General features: G+C 38.5%; 1 protein-coding gene across 1 annotated transcript in view; it reads left to right on the top strand.

Moving 5' to 3' along the window:
- Cngb3 (cyclic nucleotide gated channel subunit beta 3) overlaps window positions 1-16,116 on the top strand; it is a 172,728-nt gene that overhangs the window by 96,111 nt on the left and 60,501 nt on the right. Inside the window, 3 exon segments of the mRNA XM_006983287.4 lie at window positions 6,700-6,841; window positions 11,190-11,349; window positions 14,569-14,666. Coding sequence (XP_006983349.4) covers window positions 6,700-6,841; window positions 11,190-11,349; window positions 14,569-14,666 — 400 coding nt within the window.

Raw genomic sequence — 16,116 nt, 5'->3', positions numbered from 1 at the left:
AGGAGAATTGGCCCAAGAGGTTCATAAGAGCAGGAAAGCTGCCCTGCCCCCCACCAACTGTAAAACTTGGGAGACCAGGCCCTGCACCTCACCTGTGTAACACAATAGAGCCAACCCTGTTGACAGAGGTGTGGGTGGCCCAGCACCAAAGTCGTAAACATGGGAGAGCAGTCCCCACTACTCATCTTCATGCACTGGTGTGGGTGGGGGAGAGATGCCCCCCATTGCTCTTTGCCCCTTACCTTCTGCAACAGACAAGAAAACTGACCCTCCCCCTTTACCAGATGCAGTTTCAGGAAAGTGGCAATGCCCCTCGCCTAGATAGCACCTTGCCAGGGCAACACAATAGAGCTGGCCCTGATGGTGTAGGTGTGGGAGAACCAACCCTAAGATGTAAAAGGAGAACTTTCTCTGCCCTTACTCATCGCTGCAACGTGTGAACTAGCCAGGGCAATGCTGGAGAGCTCACCTGTTGGTGAGAACAGGGCAGAACTGGGTGGGTGGACCAACCCCTGCCGAGAACCAGGGTAATGACTTGGCCGCCCAAACATCCGCCCTATCTGTAATCTACTGAAGCACCTTAAGGAACCTGGCACACAGACCCAAATCTGCAGAATCTCTGCAACACTGGACAGCAGCAGAATATCCAAGAAGAGTCCCACTGAGGGCCCAGCATAAATAGTGTAATAAAAACCAGAAGCCTCGAACCAGACCAATGACGCTTTGCTGTGAACACTTGCAAGGAAAGGTATATGGACAAAGGAGCTTACTACGTGAGTCACTGTGTCACACTGCAGCTTCTATGACAAGATTTTTAATTCCCCTTTTCTTTTTTCTTCCTTCTTTCTCTTAAATATTGCTTTATTTGGGGGGCGGATGCAGAGGCAGAGGGCAGATGTGAAGGGATGAGGAAATGAATGGGATCAAGATACATGCTGTAAAAGACACATAGAACAAATAAAAAGAAAGAAAAAAGAATGTAAATATGCTTTCAATAAATGACTAAGTTCACAATAATCAGAAACTTCATAGAACCAATGTATCCATAGACATAAGGATGTTTTTAAAAGGTGCAGTATATACATGCAATAGATGCTACTCAGATATTTGAACAAATAATGTAGGCAAAATAACTCTCAAAATAGTGGGAAATAGCTACACAAACATACATACTTTGTGATGACATTTATAAGAAATTCCAGAATAAAGAAATGATCCTGTTTACATTAATACCAAATAGAAATTAAAAAAACAAAAAAACAAAAAACTAAGCAGTCCAAGACACGTACACTGAAAACTACAGCATGAGAATGAAAGCAGGTGAAGCAGAAACAAATCAATGGAATGACACCTGGGTTCACAGATTAGATGAGTGATTATTGTTCAAAGGTGACCCACTCAGGCAAACCCTATCAAAATCCAAGGGATAGCTTATTTATGCCCTTCACAAAAGTCAAGTAACTGGATTTAGTACACAAATGTGAGACTCCAAACTATTAGAAGAAAACAGAGTGGGCTAGCTCCATGATCTTCCTTGGGCCATGTTCAAAATGGCCCCTCAAACACAAGCACAGCAATGGTGGACACACAGGTTTCCTTCGCATTCAAAATGGTCTGCACTAAGAACAAAACTATCACCAAAATACAAACACAACCTCCCAAACTGGAGGAAATATTTACAAACCATATACTTAATAATGGGTTAAAGTCACAAATATGAGAAATTCCTTCAATTTAATACCAAAAGCTGTCAATAAACAAGAATTTAAATGACATTTCTTGAATGAAGGCATATAGAGAGATGGTTAGTAAATACATAGCAAAACTACAGTGTGGTATCATATTGCCCCACCTAGAATGGCAGTAATCAAAAAGGGAGAACAAAGGAAAGGTGGCAGAAAAAACAAGAATGTCCATGTACTATCAAGGGACTGCAAATTAGTATAGAAAACAGAATGCAGGCATCTCAAAAATGAAAAATATTGTCTTTTTAATCATTGACATTCTAATGAGTAAGACAATACCTCAGTATAAGTTTAATTTACACTTTCCTAGTGATCAATGACTTGGAGGTTTTTATACTTTTTGGTTACTTGAACATCTTTTCAGAAATATTTGTTTAGATTATTTGTCCAATTTTTAATCAGATTGTTTCTTGAGTTCCTTATATATTCACAGAGGCATAATTCCTAATTTTCACAATTTCTTTAAATTCAATCATTCTCTTATTGTTTTAACTTGGAGCTGTGTGTTGTCATGCATTAAATATTTATAGAGTGTCTGTGTATTAAATCCACCAGATGGAATCTCCTTGAAAAGATTTATCTGCCTGGAGTGTAGATATTAGAGATGGACACCCTTGACTAATTAAGCTAATCCTAGAAAATCAATATGATGCCATCTAATTAAATTACAAATCTTACCTTTGGTTGGGCATGTCTGGGTGTGCAAGACATGTCTGAGTAAAGAATCCAAAAATAAACCACAAAGCATCAGGGCAGAAAATTTCCAATTAACGTAGCATACTATTTAATATTTTAAAAGTTCAAGGCCAACCCTTGAGACTTGGAAAATCAATGCCAGCATTTCATTTTTAACTGTCATTTTTAACATGTATAAATAAGAAGGTGAAAGTAGATATTACTGTGTTTGTTCCTATTAACACAAATGATGTATAATAGAATTGAGCACATAGGAAAAATATCTAGTCCCTTCCCACTCGTTATATATTAAGTTTAATATGTTTCCTCAGTTTAAAGAAACCTCAGTTTAAGGAAGCAGGTTGAAAACCTGTGACCAAAATAAACTTGGTGATAGATGTAAGATGAATTGCTATGGTCCTATTAATTAAAAAAACAAAACAAAACAAAACAAAACAAAACTGGAGCCAGATATTGGAGTAAAAGCTGAAAGATCAGAGAAACAGAACAAGCCATGGCCAACCTCAACTCGCCAACTCCTCAGCCAATCCTGTTTCCACGAATCCTCAGACTGAAAACCTGAGTCCTTACCCCTAAGGGTCTCCATTGAACTGCTGCTAAAAGCCTCTAGTTCCTGTTTTCTCACACCTTATATATCTTTCTGTGTCCTGCCATATTATTTCCTGGGATTAAAGGCGTGTGTCCTTCCCAAGCAAAGACTTGAGATCTCAAGTGCTGGGATTAAATGTGTGTGCCACCACACCTGACTCTGTTCCCAGTGTGGCCTTGAACTCACAGAGATCCAGATGGAACTCTGCCTCCCAAGTGATAGGATTAAAGGCATGTGTGCCACCACTGTCTGGCCTCTATATCTAATCTAGTGGTTGGCTCTGACCTCTGATACCCAGATAAGTTTTATTTGTTAGGGCACAAATAAAATATCACCCAGATAGAACACTTAAAATTGGAACTAGAAAAGTTCAATGCAACCTATAAACTCACTTTTGTGCTTCAATCTCTTTGGCATCGAGTCCACTGTTAGTGAGTTGGGGCCTTCTGGACATTTACTTCATGATGTTTTTATTGTCTTGACACAATAGTTATAAACTCTCCCCAAAAAGTGAATGGGATTTTGTTACTGTTTCTGTTGTGATGATTATTCCTATATCTGCCAGGTTAAAAATATCCCATATCCTTTAAAATGTATTGTATTTGAAAATAATTTACTTATAGATTTGATTTTGAGTAGTAATTTCAACACCAGTTTATTTCATTCTTTATAAAACTACTCTTCTTAGCATTTAAAAATGATTACCTTTGTTCAATGACTAACACAGTCATAAAGTACTAAAGTGTTCCTGTTCTGTGTGACTCACTAGAAAAAGAAATGAAGCCTGTTTTTAATTTGTTATTAATTGTTATTAGGAGGCATGCATACACACATATGGGGTCAGAGCACAGTTTTATGGAGTCATTTCTCTGCTTCTACCTTTACATGAGATCCAAGGATTGACCTCAGGTTGTCAAACTTGTGGACAAGGAATTTTTCCACAGAGCAATCTCTTCAGCTCTGTCCCCACTCCATGCTTTATTTTAGTATTTTAATTGGCCTATGAACTGGCAGTTTTCCTAATGGAATTTTTGAGCATACTCTATTTTGGTGGGTTTACATCCACCCTCCTCCTCTCCACCTTTCTGTCCCATCTTCCTCACTCTGCCCCTTTGTCCCCAATATTCCTTTTCCACTTTACTATCTCACATGTCCTATTGTCTTGTCCAACCCTCTGCTTAAAGACCCTTTTCATCTCATGGACCCCTTTCTAGTATCGTGGTGTTTACTATCATTAACCCCACCTAGATGCAAGTATTTAACAGTTAGAAGCTGGGATCTGCATGCGAGAGAGAACATACAGTATATGTTTTTCTGAGTTTGAGTTCCCTTGCTTCATGTAATATTTTCCAGTTCCACTCATTTTTTTCTGAAAATTTCATAATTCATTTTTCTTTATAGTCAAATAATATTTAACTTTATTATATACATTTTCATTATCCGTTCATCTACTAGTAGAAATCCAAGCTTATTCCATTTCCTGTCTGTTTCGAAATAATGCATCAATGAGCATGGATATGCAAAAGTCTCTGGGGTAGACTACAGAGTCCTTTGGGAATATACCCAAGAGTAATACAACTGAGTCATTTAGTACTTCTATTTTAAAAATAAAAACTTAACTAAGACAGAACTTGTAAAAAGTTCTAACCTGTCATGAATACCAGAAAAAAAAAACTGAGACCACCTGAGTTAAATGCCTATCTATAAAATTTTGGACTTTTAAATTTATTTTTATTAATCCCATGAGAATGTTTATAAAGCATATTGTGATCATTTGTTACTCCTCTCTCTAGCTCCTCCCATATCCACCTGACTACTAACCCCAACTTAATGTCTTTTCTAAAAAATAAAAACATGAACTCCAATTTGTGTTGCCTTTATTCCTATGTGTGGGACCAGCCACTGAACCGTGGTATGCAGCCAAGACCTATACCTTAAACAAAAGTGACTCTCTTTCCCCAAGAAGCAATCCACTGTCCACAGTTCCTGAGTCCAGAGTGGGGCTCATGAACACTTTCTTACTTCTTGCTAGAATGTTCACTGGCTTGATCTTGTGCAGATGTTGTGAAGGCAACCACAACTGCTGGGAGCTCAAGAGCTCAGGAGTCCTGCCATGTCCAGAAGATACTGTTTTGCTCTGGTCCTCCAACCTCTGGTTCTTATAATTCTTCTTTCCTCTCTTCCATATACAGGGAGTTTTTTAAGGATACCGTAGGAATGCCTGGCCCAGGCTGTGTTATCAAAGTTAGATAATTTTATTTGGTGTTCTGAAGTTCTAAATAAATTACCTATTCTATCCAAGAGTTGTTCCTTACTAAGAAAAGAGTTCTTATCTCTTCTCACATTTAAATATTCATTAGTATAATAAAATTATGTAGAAAAGGTAGTGAACAAATTTATCTGTTCTATTTTTCATTTGTGTAAACAATTGGATCAAAATTATAAAGAGTTATCTCATCAACATAAACTTACTTGATCTGTATAATCTCCAGATGTTGTTAGTTTAGTAACTAAAATTTTTATTAAATTTATTTGTTTTAGTGTGGTAGGGAATACCACAATGTGCATGTGGAGTTCTCCTTCTCCTGTGTGGATTCCCAGTGAATGAGCTCAGATTGTTAGGCTTGTTGGCAATTATCTTTACCTACTGACCCATCTCATCAGCCCTGGTTTGGCAATTTAAAGATATCCTCAAATTTTTTGCCATCCCTCTCAGTGAGAGATGGAGTCTCATATATCTTCCAATCAATTCAAACTAGGGATTTGCTTGACAAGTATAACAGGATAAGAAATTAAGATGTAATGGGATTTCTGGATTATAAGAACCTTTTTATCTTCTTCTTGGGCTATGATCATTCTAGAGGAACTGGCTGCCATTAAGTCTATAAACTTATCTATTAGTATTTCTGATTTTATGTTCTTATGGTGTGTGTGTGTGTGTGTGTGTGTGTGTGTGTGTGTGTGTGTGTGTGTGTTTCTTGGTTTGTCTGTTCTTTATTTTATTCTGATTTGTTTGTTGGCTAGACTGTTAGTTTTCCAAAATGAGAGATAGAAAAGGTATGGAGTTGAATGGGTGGGGATGTAGGGACAATATCTGAGCATATGATAGGAAAGTGTATGGGGAACATTTTTTTTTCAATTAAAAAAAAAAAGGTCTATGTACCTTGAGACAGGCTGAATATGAGGAAACCCAATCTAGTTTCATGAGGAAGATAAGTAGAAAATGATCCTGCTGTCCCCAACCAGACCAGAACAAGCTTCCTTGGGTGTACCAAGAAGAGATCATATAGAGAAGAACATAGAAACCCAGCCAACAGCAAGAGTCAAGGGACAAAGCAGCTGACCTCAAACACGTGTTCCCAGATGTCTCCAATCATCCCAATCACTCCATCCAAAAGTCCATTCACTATGGAACATAGACAGCACATCTGTGCTAACTTTTGTAAAAATCTCTCACCTAAAAAAAAGAAGCATGATAAAATAGACCACCAAATTTGAAAACAGTAAATATCCTCTTTGGGTTTAAATGTTAGTCATGTCCTAGTGTTTATTCAGAAGTTTACAGTAGCGCACACAGTGTTTGCCAGTTCCTGCATACGTGAACTTTGTGTGTGAGCAAAATAGTATTGCAATGATATGTACAGGAATATCTACCCATCTTTTTTACAGGTATCTGAGATGTTACTATTGGGCAGTTCGAACTTTAATTACAATTGGGGGCCTTCCAGAGCCACAGACTTCTTTTGAAATTGTTTTTCAACTCCTGAATTTTTTTTCTGGAGTTTTTGTGTTCTCCAGCTTAATTGGTCAGGTAAGCAGACAGTGAATTCCTGGGTACAAAATATGTTCACTTTTAAGAGGCTAATAAATATTTATAAATTTTATGGCAGAAATACTGAAATCTGTGGGGGTTTTTCCCTTCTCCTTTTACTGCCTTTCACAGATTTAAAATGGTGTGAAATAGAATGTGTTTAGACCAGCATTACAACACTGACTATTTTTTTGAGACAGTTTTGATATGTAGTCTAGGCTAGCCTCAAACTCACAGTCCTCTTTCCTCTCATTGAAGAGTGAATTGACATTATAAGTGCTGAAATTACATACCCTATGCCACCATACCCAGATGGTTTTTTTTCTTTTCTTTTTCGACATTAAATCTTCCAGAAGACCTGATGGCCAAGTCTGTTCGGATATAAACCCTTTGAATTTACAGGAAAACACTATAATTCATAATACACAGCAGAATCTAGAATCTGAGCTGGGTGTTTCATGGAGCACACATTGTTGCATATCAAGCTGCACAGTGCACGGCGCAGAGTGGGCCTGTGTGATGTGTCAGAACCAAGGCCGCAGTGAGCTCATGAAGCACAACATGGGCAAGCCCTACCAGGGACACCTCGAACTCATTACATGTTTTACTTGAATTAGTTTTTGGTCACTGTGAATTCGGAGATCTTTTGTTGTTTCTCTTTTTGCAGCCCCCACATTCAGTTGTACAACTCCTTAGCAGGGTAGAGTGCATGATTTGAGGAACTGAGCACCACACCACAAAATCCACAAACCCGCTAGAGAAACTACTGATTCTTAACACACTCACAGCTGTATGCATAAAATCCATTCTGTAACAACAAAAACTACTCACCATGATATTTGATACTGCTCAAAAATTGTCAGAACCCAAATAATGCATCCATTGATGTTAAGTGTCTGCTAAACATGAAAGATGACAGAGAAGTTCAGAAGCCCTCACTATTCAGAAAAGGGAAGCCTCTCAGGTTACATGGAACAGATGCAGATGAGGTATTTTCAAGAGCTGGGTAATGTTCAGTTATCATCAATAGGCAGTTCAGTTAATCAGAATCAGTTATGAAAAGATGTCAGTGGCAAAACATGAAACGTGTTTGAGATCCAAATGGCAATGATGGGACAAATGACCCTTTGGAAGTAAAAAAAAAGTGCAAGAATTGAATATTTTATGGATTCTGAATGCTAAATTTGAATTTTACCTTGACAGCAATGGGGAGCAATCTAGGGAGGGTACTGAACATGGAGACTCAAGGTTATTTATAATATGAACCCAAAGGACCAATGTTTTTAAATATGTGTTTTATTGTTACTTAGGTGTGGTAAGTCTAGCAGATCAAGGACAATTGCTATTGAAAGGATTAATTTGTTATTTATGCTCATGGTTCTTAAAAGGAGGGAGCATGCCACAACATGAAAATGAGGATATTGAACAAAATAAGTAATTACTGGGTGTGGGGAGTTCTACAGCTGAGTAAACATTAGGGCTAGCTAATTTGAATAATTTCATCAGGTTTTGAGATGTTGGTCTATTGATCTGGTACCTAGTACTGTCATGTACAACAAGTAGTGTCTTAAATGGGGGCGGGGGACTACATGAGGGCTATATAAAAATAAAAATTATAGATTAGCTAATTTGAATTATGAAAAGCACTCTAAGGAGAATTGGTCATTATCTCTCAGAAACTGGCTGTAGCCAGGAGGAGCAAGCAAGGACTTAGGTCAGCAAGCCTCCAAATACAAACATATAAAAATACTAAGGCAGTTAATGTCAATGCACAGGAGCATGTCAGCTTCAAACATCTTAATGGACTATATAGAAAAGTTGGAAAGACATCTCCATGGGGAAAAAATATTGGAATATTTGGAATACTGAAATTTTGGAACATCAAGAAGCTAAAAATTGTAAGTGTAAGCTATCATAGCAATGGATGGGGAAATTCATTAATGGTTGCAATATGAAGCTAGTTGAAGAAATTTTCAATTTAAATTTAAATGAAATGAAACAACAAAAAATATAATTTGTCATAATACATCATAAAATCAATGTGGGGTACATTCACTGTTTTCTCATTTTTACAGATGAGGAGACTCTAGATTAAAGAGATTAAGAGGTTGAGCAGGATGTAGTGTCAAATATCTTTAATCTCAGCACATAGGAGGCTGAGCCAGGAAGATCTCTGTGAGTTCAAGGCCAGCCTTGTCTACATAGTGAGTTCCGGGACAGCCAGAGCTACATAGTGAGGCCCTATCTCAAAAAGGAGAGATAGATTAAGAGACATTGTAATTCATACTGTCTTAAAATAGAACAATATGTGAAAATGGACAGTCAAAGTAAAATCTAGCACATATTGAGACCTTGGTGTGTGCAAAGCAATTTTCAAAAGCCTAGGAAATGATGTCTCTGTCCTGTAACGTCAGCACTTGGGAAGCAGAAGCAAGAGGAGGGGAAAGGTCAAAGCCACCCAGTCTACATAGCAAATTGCAGCTCAGCCAGGCCTGCATTGCTGGCATTTGTCTCAAAACTCAAAAAAGAGAGAAAGGGGGAAAGGATGCCTTCGAGTACCTCACCACTGGATGCTTCTCCTGGACAGCCACAGCTGCATCACTTGAGAAAGTCTGGACTCAGACTCTACTTTAGACCAACTGAACCACAACATGCACCTCAAAAGATCTTGTGGTGATTCCTATGCATGTGAGAATCTAATAAGTGTAGTGCACCTGCCTTTCAAATTGGATTGAAGATCTAACCAGAGCAAGAAACACCTAAAAGTGGTGCTGAAGTACACCAGAAATTAAAGCTGGAGATAAAGACTAGTGCCTTAAGCTCTCTGAGGGAATAAAAGATGCTAGGAAGGAAAGAGATGGAAACAAAAGTAAGAGAGCCAGAAACAAAATCTCCATGTATTCAAAATCCGTGCATATGGTCACAACAGTGACTATGCCTCAAAATTAGCCATCATCTTTCACTCCTGAATTCTACTCTCTAGTACAACTCACAAGTTCTGCATCATCTAACTCTCCAACCATGATATGCTTCTCTAGACTGGAAATCGTATGGAATACATACTGTCCTCAGTGCCTACATCAGTGAGACCCAACACTGCTGAAGGATAGTACATAAGACGTTCAGATGAATACGCTACAAATTCTTGGGCCCTCAAGACCATGTTAAAATACCATTTTAAGATTGTCCTTGATTACAGATAACACCCTTGTTGAATCTCTCAACCTCTAGTACATCATGTCTGACAGCCTTAGAGAACTGGATCATACTGTTCGTGGCATATGAACGTGGAAAGAGGAGGTCTAGGAATTGAGGCTGTAGAAGATTATTTGGAGAGCCATTGAAGAATAAAAGTGTCTGAAAAATGGATATAAAAGGACTGTCTGTAGAGCTCTTAGCAAATACTTTTAAGAAAAGGTAGATTCTATTACCTCTAAAACTGTAAATTGAGGAAGAAATCATAATGAAAGGTATTTGAGCTATACTTTAAAAAAATACAAAGAAAAAAAAACTGGAATTTTGTCCATAAGCAGAAAAGGCTCCACAGCTACTAGAATGAATGAGCAAAGTATTAGTGTGAAAGTGAGGCCTGGCTTTCCTCCTATAATAAACCCACAGTCAAAGCAAATTTATAAGCACTTGCTTCTCTCTACGTGAGAGGAAGAGCCAAGCAATATATCTTTTTTGTGCTGAGACCTTAAAGATCAGCTTTTAACCTAGAGTGGGTTTTTATGGCTGAGTTATAAACATCCGAGAACTAAACCTGACAGTTCCTTAAGGATTGTCACAGCGGCAGACAACGCTTCAGTAATTTCAGCACATTTCAACTTCTGCTGAATATGTGCCGTGAGCATGATAAGATTTGATTTTATCTGTCTAAACAACACAAAAGGAAGAACGGAGTCTGAAATTGCATGATGAGTTGAGCCTATAGAGCCAGCCACCCTGGCTGATCTGTGAAGGGTACTTTCGTAGAGAGACTCGTCAAAATCGACTAGCCATTCTGCAGGATAATTGCTCAACTCTCATTACACTTCCCTTGCATCTGTGCAGGGATTATAGTTGCTTTAAAATGTCAGCTATCATTTTCATGGTAATATATAAGTATGTGAAGATTATGTGCATTCACCTGCATTATGAGACCAAAGCCTCACAAAAATCTCATACGATTGGTATAATGGACCTTATTATTGTCAGGGAGATAATGTGATTTCCAACATTTTATTAGGACATGATGTCAGTGTGTTAAAGTCAGACAATCAGAGTAATAGACAGGATGTTGTATAAGGACAAGCAATTCAGATAAAATTGCTCTCTTGGGTGTGAATGACCATGTTTATGGTTTTAGATGCGTGATGTAATTGGAGCAGCAACAGCCAATCAGAACAACTTCCACATCTGCATGGACCATGTCATTGCCTACATGAACAAATACTCGATTCCTCAGAGTGTGCAGTATCGAGTTCGGACTTGGCTGGAATATACATGGAACTCTCAGAGACTACTAGGTGAGCATAACAAATGATGGCTTACATTACTGTAAACCTTATCACAAAATAAAAATTATGTGAGGTAAAAAAGAGATCTTTGGATTTAAATAACAGGTTAAAAACAAATGATCTCTCAGGCATTAATTTAATATGAATGATTTTTTTCTTAAATGTAGATACATATTCCAAGGCAAATCTTGAAAGAGAAAAGCTAAATTTTACTCGGTGCCTACCAGATGCTAGGAATTACACAGTTTGCCTCATATCACACACATACATACAAATTGGGGAAATTGGGTGTCATTGACCCCTTTTCAGAGCCAAGGAAATAGCAGAGCCCCTAAGTGCAAAAATTGGCCAAGGACTCATAACTGGAACTGAGCCCCAAATCTGTTCTCCAAGCTCATGTTCCGTCTGTGACAGTTCCTCTCCCTGGGAGCACAGTGTGCAGAAAAAGCACAAGCTTTCAGGCCATTTTCATTGCACAGCATGGTTTTCAGTCAGTCCTAAGAGACCATTATTTATCAATGTTGTCTGCTCTGCAACAACAGCACTGAAGCTCAAAAAATGAATTTTTACTAAAGCATTTAAAGTAAGTTATGGGCTAGTTGACAATAAATTCAATTTTCAGTTTCTTCTTTAAAAATAAGAATTAATATTACTGAGAAGTCAACAAAAAGCTACTTCCTTTAGTGAAAATAGCAGATTCTCAAATCACATATTTTCCTAAGAGAAGAAAGTGTCTATTGGTTCTGGCTGTAGGATTTTCCTCTACGAGTATGCCACTGGTAAGAAGCTACAGTCTCCCAGAATTATCAGAGCACCATGTCCCTTCTCTTTAGTGTCCACAGATCCTCGTGAGAGCAATTCTAGCAGGAAAGAACCTGCAAAGAGAGGCTTCTGGTCATAGCTACAGACACTGACTCAACTCTAGCTTAGTGAGTAACTAGAGACAAATAGCCCTCAGGAATAAGAAATGGTGCTTTAAAAACTAGTTAATTTTAGTTTGTGTGTATGTGTGAGGACCTGCATATATTGATGTGCACTGCATGCATGCCTGGTGCCTGCAGAGACCAGAAAATGAGTTTGAATTCCCTGCAACTAGAGTTAGAGCTAGTTGTGAGCTACCAAATGGATACTGAGAACTGAATCCAGGTTCTCTGCAAAAGCACCAAGTGCCCTTTACCACTGAGCCATCTCTCTAGCCTGCAAGCTATGTTTTTATATGAGAGATGGCATGGAATCCCAGTAGAGAGGCAAATGAATCTCTGTGAATTGAAGACTAGCTGCTGCACATTGCAAGTTCCAGGCTAGTCAGGGCTATATAGTGAGACTGTCTCAAAGAAATCAAACACATTATTTTTAGAAAAGAAAACATACAAAATAATGCACCCTCAAAAACACTGAGCATACTTGATATTAAGAATGGGTGTGGTTGGAAGTTTCCCTGTGTCCTGCCTGGCCAGCAGTCAGGTCAAATCTCTCCCACTCATGTCCCCCAAGTAAATGCACAGAGGCTTATATTAATTTTAACTGCTTGACCGTTAGCTCAGGCTTATTACTGACTAGCTCTTACACTTAAATTCATCCATAATTCTTATCTATGTTTAGCCACATGGCTTGGTACCTTTTCTCAGTTCATTTTGCTGTGTCTGGCTGGTGACTCCTGACTCAGCTCTTCTGCTTCCCAGAATTCTCCTTGTCTACTTATCCTACCTATACTTCCTGCCTGGCTACTGGCCAATCAGCGTTTTATTTACTAACCAATCAGAGCAACACACATTCACAGCATACAGAACGACATCCCACAGCAAATGGGAACCCTTTTATTTTTTTAATTAAAAATCCTGTCAGTTTGCAGATCCATCACTTAATTCACATGTAGGAAAAAATCCATAATGGGTTCAGATTCATTATTGGGTTAAAAAGCAACTAAATAACAATAATTTAAATTTACTTGCTAGCACATTTCCTCATTAGATTATATTCCCAGTTGAGATTCCTCCTAATTTGCTCAATGCAACAAGTCATTTACAGTCTCTCTGAGTTTAAATTATTTTGAGTTTTTTTTTTCTATTTGCAAAGTAGAAATGAACATCTGGCCATAGGATTGTTATAAAAGTCAAGAAAGATAATGGACAAGACAGACCTCCATATGCCTTCAAACACCACCTACCAGTCATTGCCATTTGCCATCCTTGGGCTGATGGGACTGGCAGAAACAAGAACTAGATCCTTTTTCCACCTCAGCCTGTTCACTAACCTTTGCCCCATGATCACTAAATTTAATATCTTAAGCCAGGTGGTAGTGGCACATACCTTTAATCACAGCACTCGGGAGGCAGAGGCAGGAAGATCTCTGTGAGTTTGAGGCCAGCCTGGGCTACAGAGTGAGTTCCAGGAAAGGCTCCAAAGCCACTGAGAGAAACCCTGTCTCAAAAAAAATTAATAATTTAAAGTCTCAAAAATAATGTTCTGGAATATTCAGTATACCATTTTGTAGTTAAAATACTTCATTGTTCTCAGGCTGGAGAGATGGCTCAATGGTTCAGAACACTGGCTGCTCTTCAAGAGGTCCAGAGTTCATTTCCCAAAACCACATGGTGGCTCAGAACTGTCTATAGTGGGATCAGATGCCCTCTTCTGGCATAAAGTTGTACATACAGATGGAGCAGTCATACATAAAATAAATAAATCTGTATACTTCAATGGTCTCATGAGCAAAATAGCACCATTGTGATGTATGAAGGGCTGGGTACGGTGGAATTGCCTGTGATTCCAGCACAGGGGAGGACAAAGTAGGAAGTTTGCTGTGAGTTCAAGGCCAACCTGAGCTATGCTGCAAGATCTTGTCTCTCAAAACAAGGAAGGGATACATCTAAAACTCCAATGTGATGAAGGAGGAGGATCACTAGAGCCCATTGGCTAACCAGTCTAGACAGTAAGTTCCAAGGTCAATGAAAGCCCCTATCTCAAAAATGAGAGTGGGGAGTAATCAAAGAAGACACCAATGTCCAACTCTAGCCTCCACACAAGCACACATGGCCCATGCACACACATAAATTAAACACACACGTAGATCTAATATTCATAATAGAGACACTGAAATGAAGACATGTTGATTTATAAAACATTTGCATTTTGTTGTCCACGTTTTCAATATTTTTCTATTTATTCTTTGGTGAATTGTTTTACTAATTATTCTACTTTGGGATTGGTGTATTTATTTTTACAAAGATGAGTCCAATTTGCTTGAGAACCTACCAACAGCAATGCAGTTATCTCTCGCCATTGACACAAACTTCAGTATCATCAACCAAGTAGAGTTGTTCAAGGCAAGTACTTTTATAATTAATGGAAATATAAAATGTCACTTTCTTCACAAAAATTTAAGTTCTTACTTTATATGGAATTCATGTTTTTTTGGTTTTTTTATTAATTTGTTTTGTGTGTACATGTGGGAGATTTGGTGAACACACATGTGCCAAGGTGTGTATGTAGTAATCACAGGGAAATTTCCAAGGGTTAGTGGGCCTCAGAAGTCAAACTAAGGTGAACAGACTTGGCAGCAGGTGCCTTTACCTGCTGAGCCATCTCACTGTTCCTGACTTATGTTTTAACAAAGTCAAAATAACCTGGACAATTTACAAGAATCAAAAAGATTATGGGTCCCTGCTCAACAGACAACTTGCTCTTTAGAAGCCTCTCTGTTCTAATTAGTGTCAGGGAAGAGGAGTTCTTCAGACAAGTTCTTCAGACTCTTCTTGCATAAATTTAAATTTAATTAAACACCACTGTTCTGTCTTTGCTAACACATGCACCACCTTCCATTTATGAATGTACCTTGGCAATGTATGATGAATCAAGCTCCTAGATCAGCTCTACATTGATCTACTCATGTAATTATTACTAATGCTTTAGACTTAGCTTTTTTTTTAAGGAAAAGTTTTGCAATATAGCACTAGTCAGCCTAGAATCTGCAATAATAAAAAATAAACCAATTTTAGTATGGTTGGAATGATGGTGTTATCACCAAACTTCATGCTGAAATTCAATTCCTATATTAAGAGGTATGGCCTTGGGCTAGTGACTGAGTCATAAAAATTCTATCTTCTTGCTCTATGTCTTTTTCTAGAGAGGCATGAATGTTTATTCACTCCAGACAGGGCAATGATGATAGACAAAATAATTCTGCCCAAGTATAGCTTAGCAAACAAGTGAGTTTGTAGGATTTGCTTACAGAAGCATAGGTGAGGAGTTACCTGCAGAAGCATAGGTGAGGAGTTACCTGCAGAAGCATAGGTGAGGAGTCACCTGCAGAAGCATAGGTGAGGAGTCACCTGCAGAAGCATAGGTGAAGAGTTACCTGCAGAAGCATAGGTGAGGAGTTACCTGCAGAAGCATAGGTGAGGAGTTACCTGCAGAAGCATAGGTGAGGAGTTACCTGCAGAAGCATAGGTGAGGAGTTAACTGCAGAAGCACAGGTAAGGAGTTACCTGCAGAAGCATTGGTAAAGAGTTACCTGCAGAAGCATAGGTGAGGAGTTACCTGCAGAAGCATAGGTGAGGAGTTACCTGCAGAAGCATAGGTGAGGAGTTACCTGCAGAAGCATAGGTGAGGAATTACCTGCAGAGGCATAGGTGAAGAGTTACCTGCAGAAGCATAGATGAGGAGTTACTTGCAGAAGCATAGGTGAGGAGTTACCTGCAGAAGCATAGGTGATGAGTTACCTGCAGAAGCATAGGTGAGAAGTTACCTGCAGAAGCATAGGTGAGGAGTTACCTG

The sequence above is a fragment of the Peromyscus maniculatus genome, chromosome 2 (genome assembly GCF_049852395.1).
Source record: "Peromyscus maniculatus bairdii isolate BWxNUB_F1_BW_parent chromosome 2, HU_Pman_BW_mat_3.1, whole genome shotgun sequence".
Classification (NCBI taxonomy): Eukaryota; Metazoa; Chordata; class Mammalia; order Rodentia; family Cricetidae; genus Peromyscus; species Peromyscus maniculatus.
Note: the sequence above shows the minus strand (reverse complement) of the source record. Positions and strands in the feature narration are given on the sequence as shown.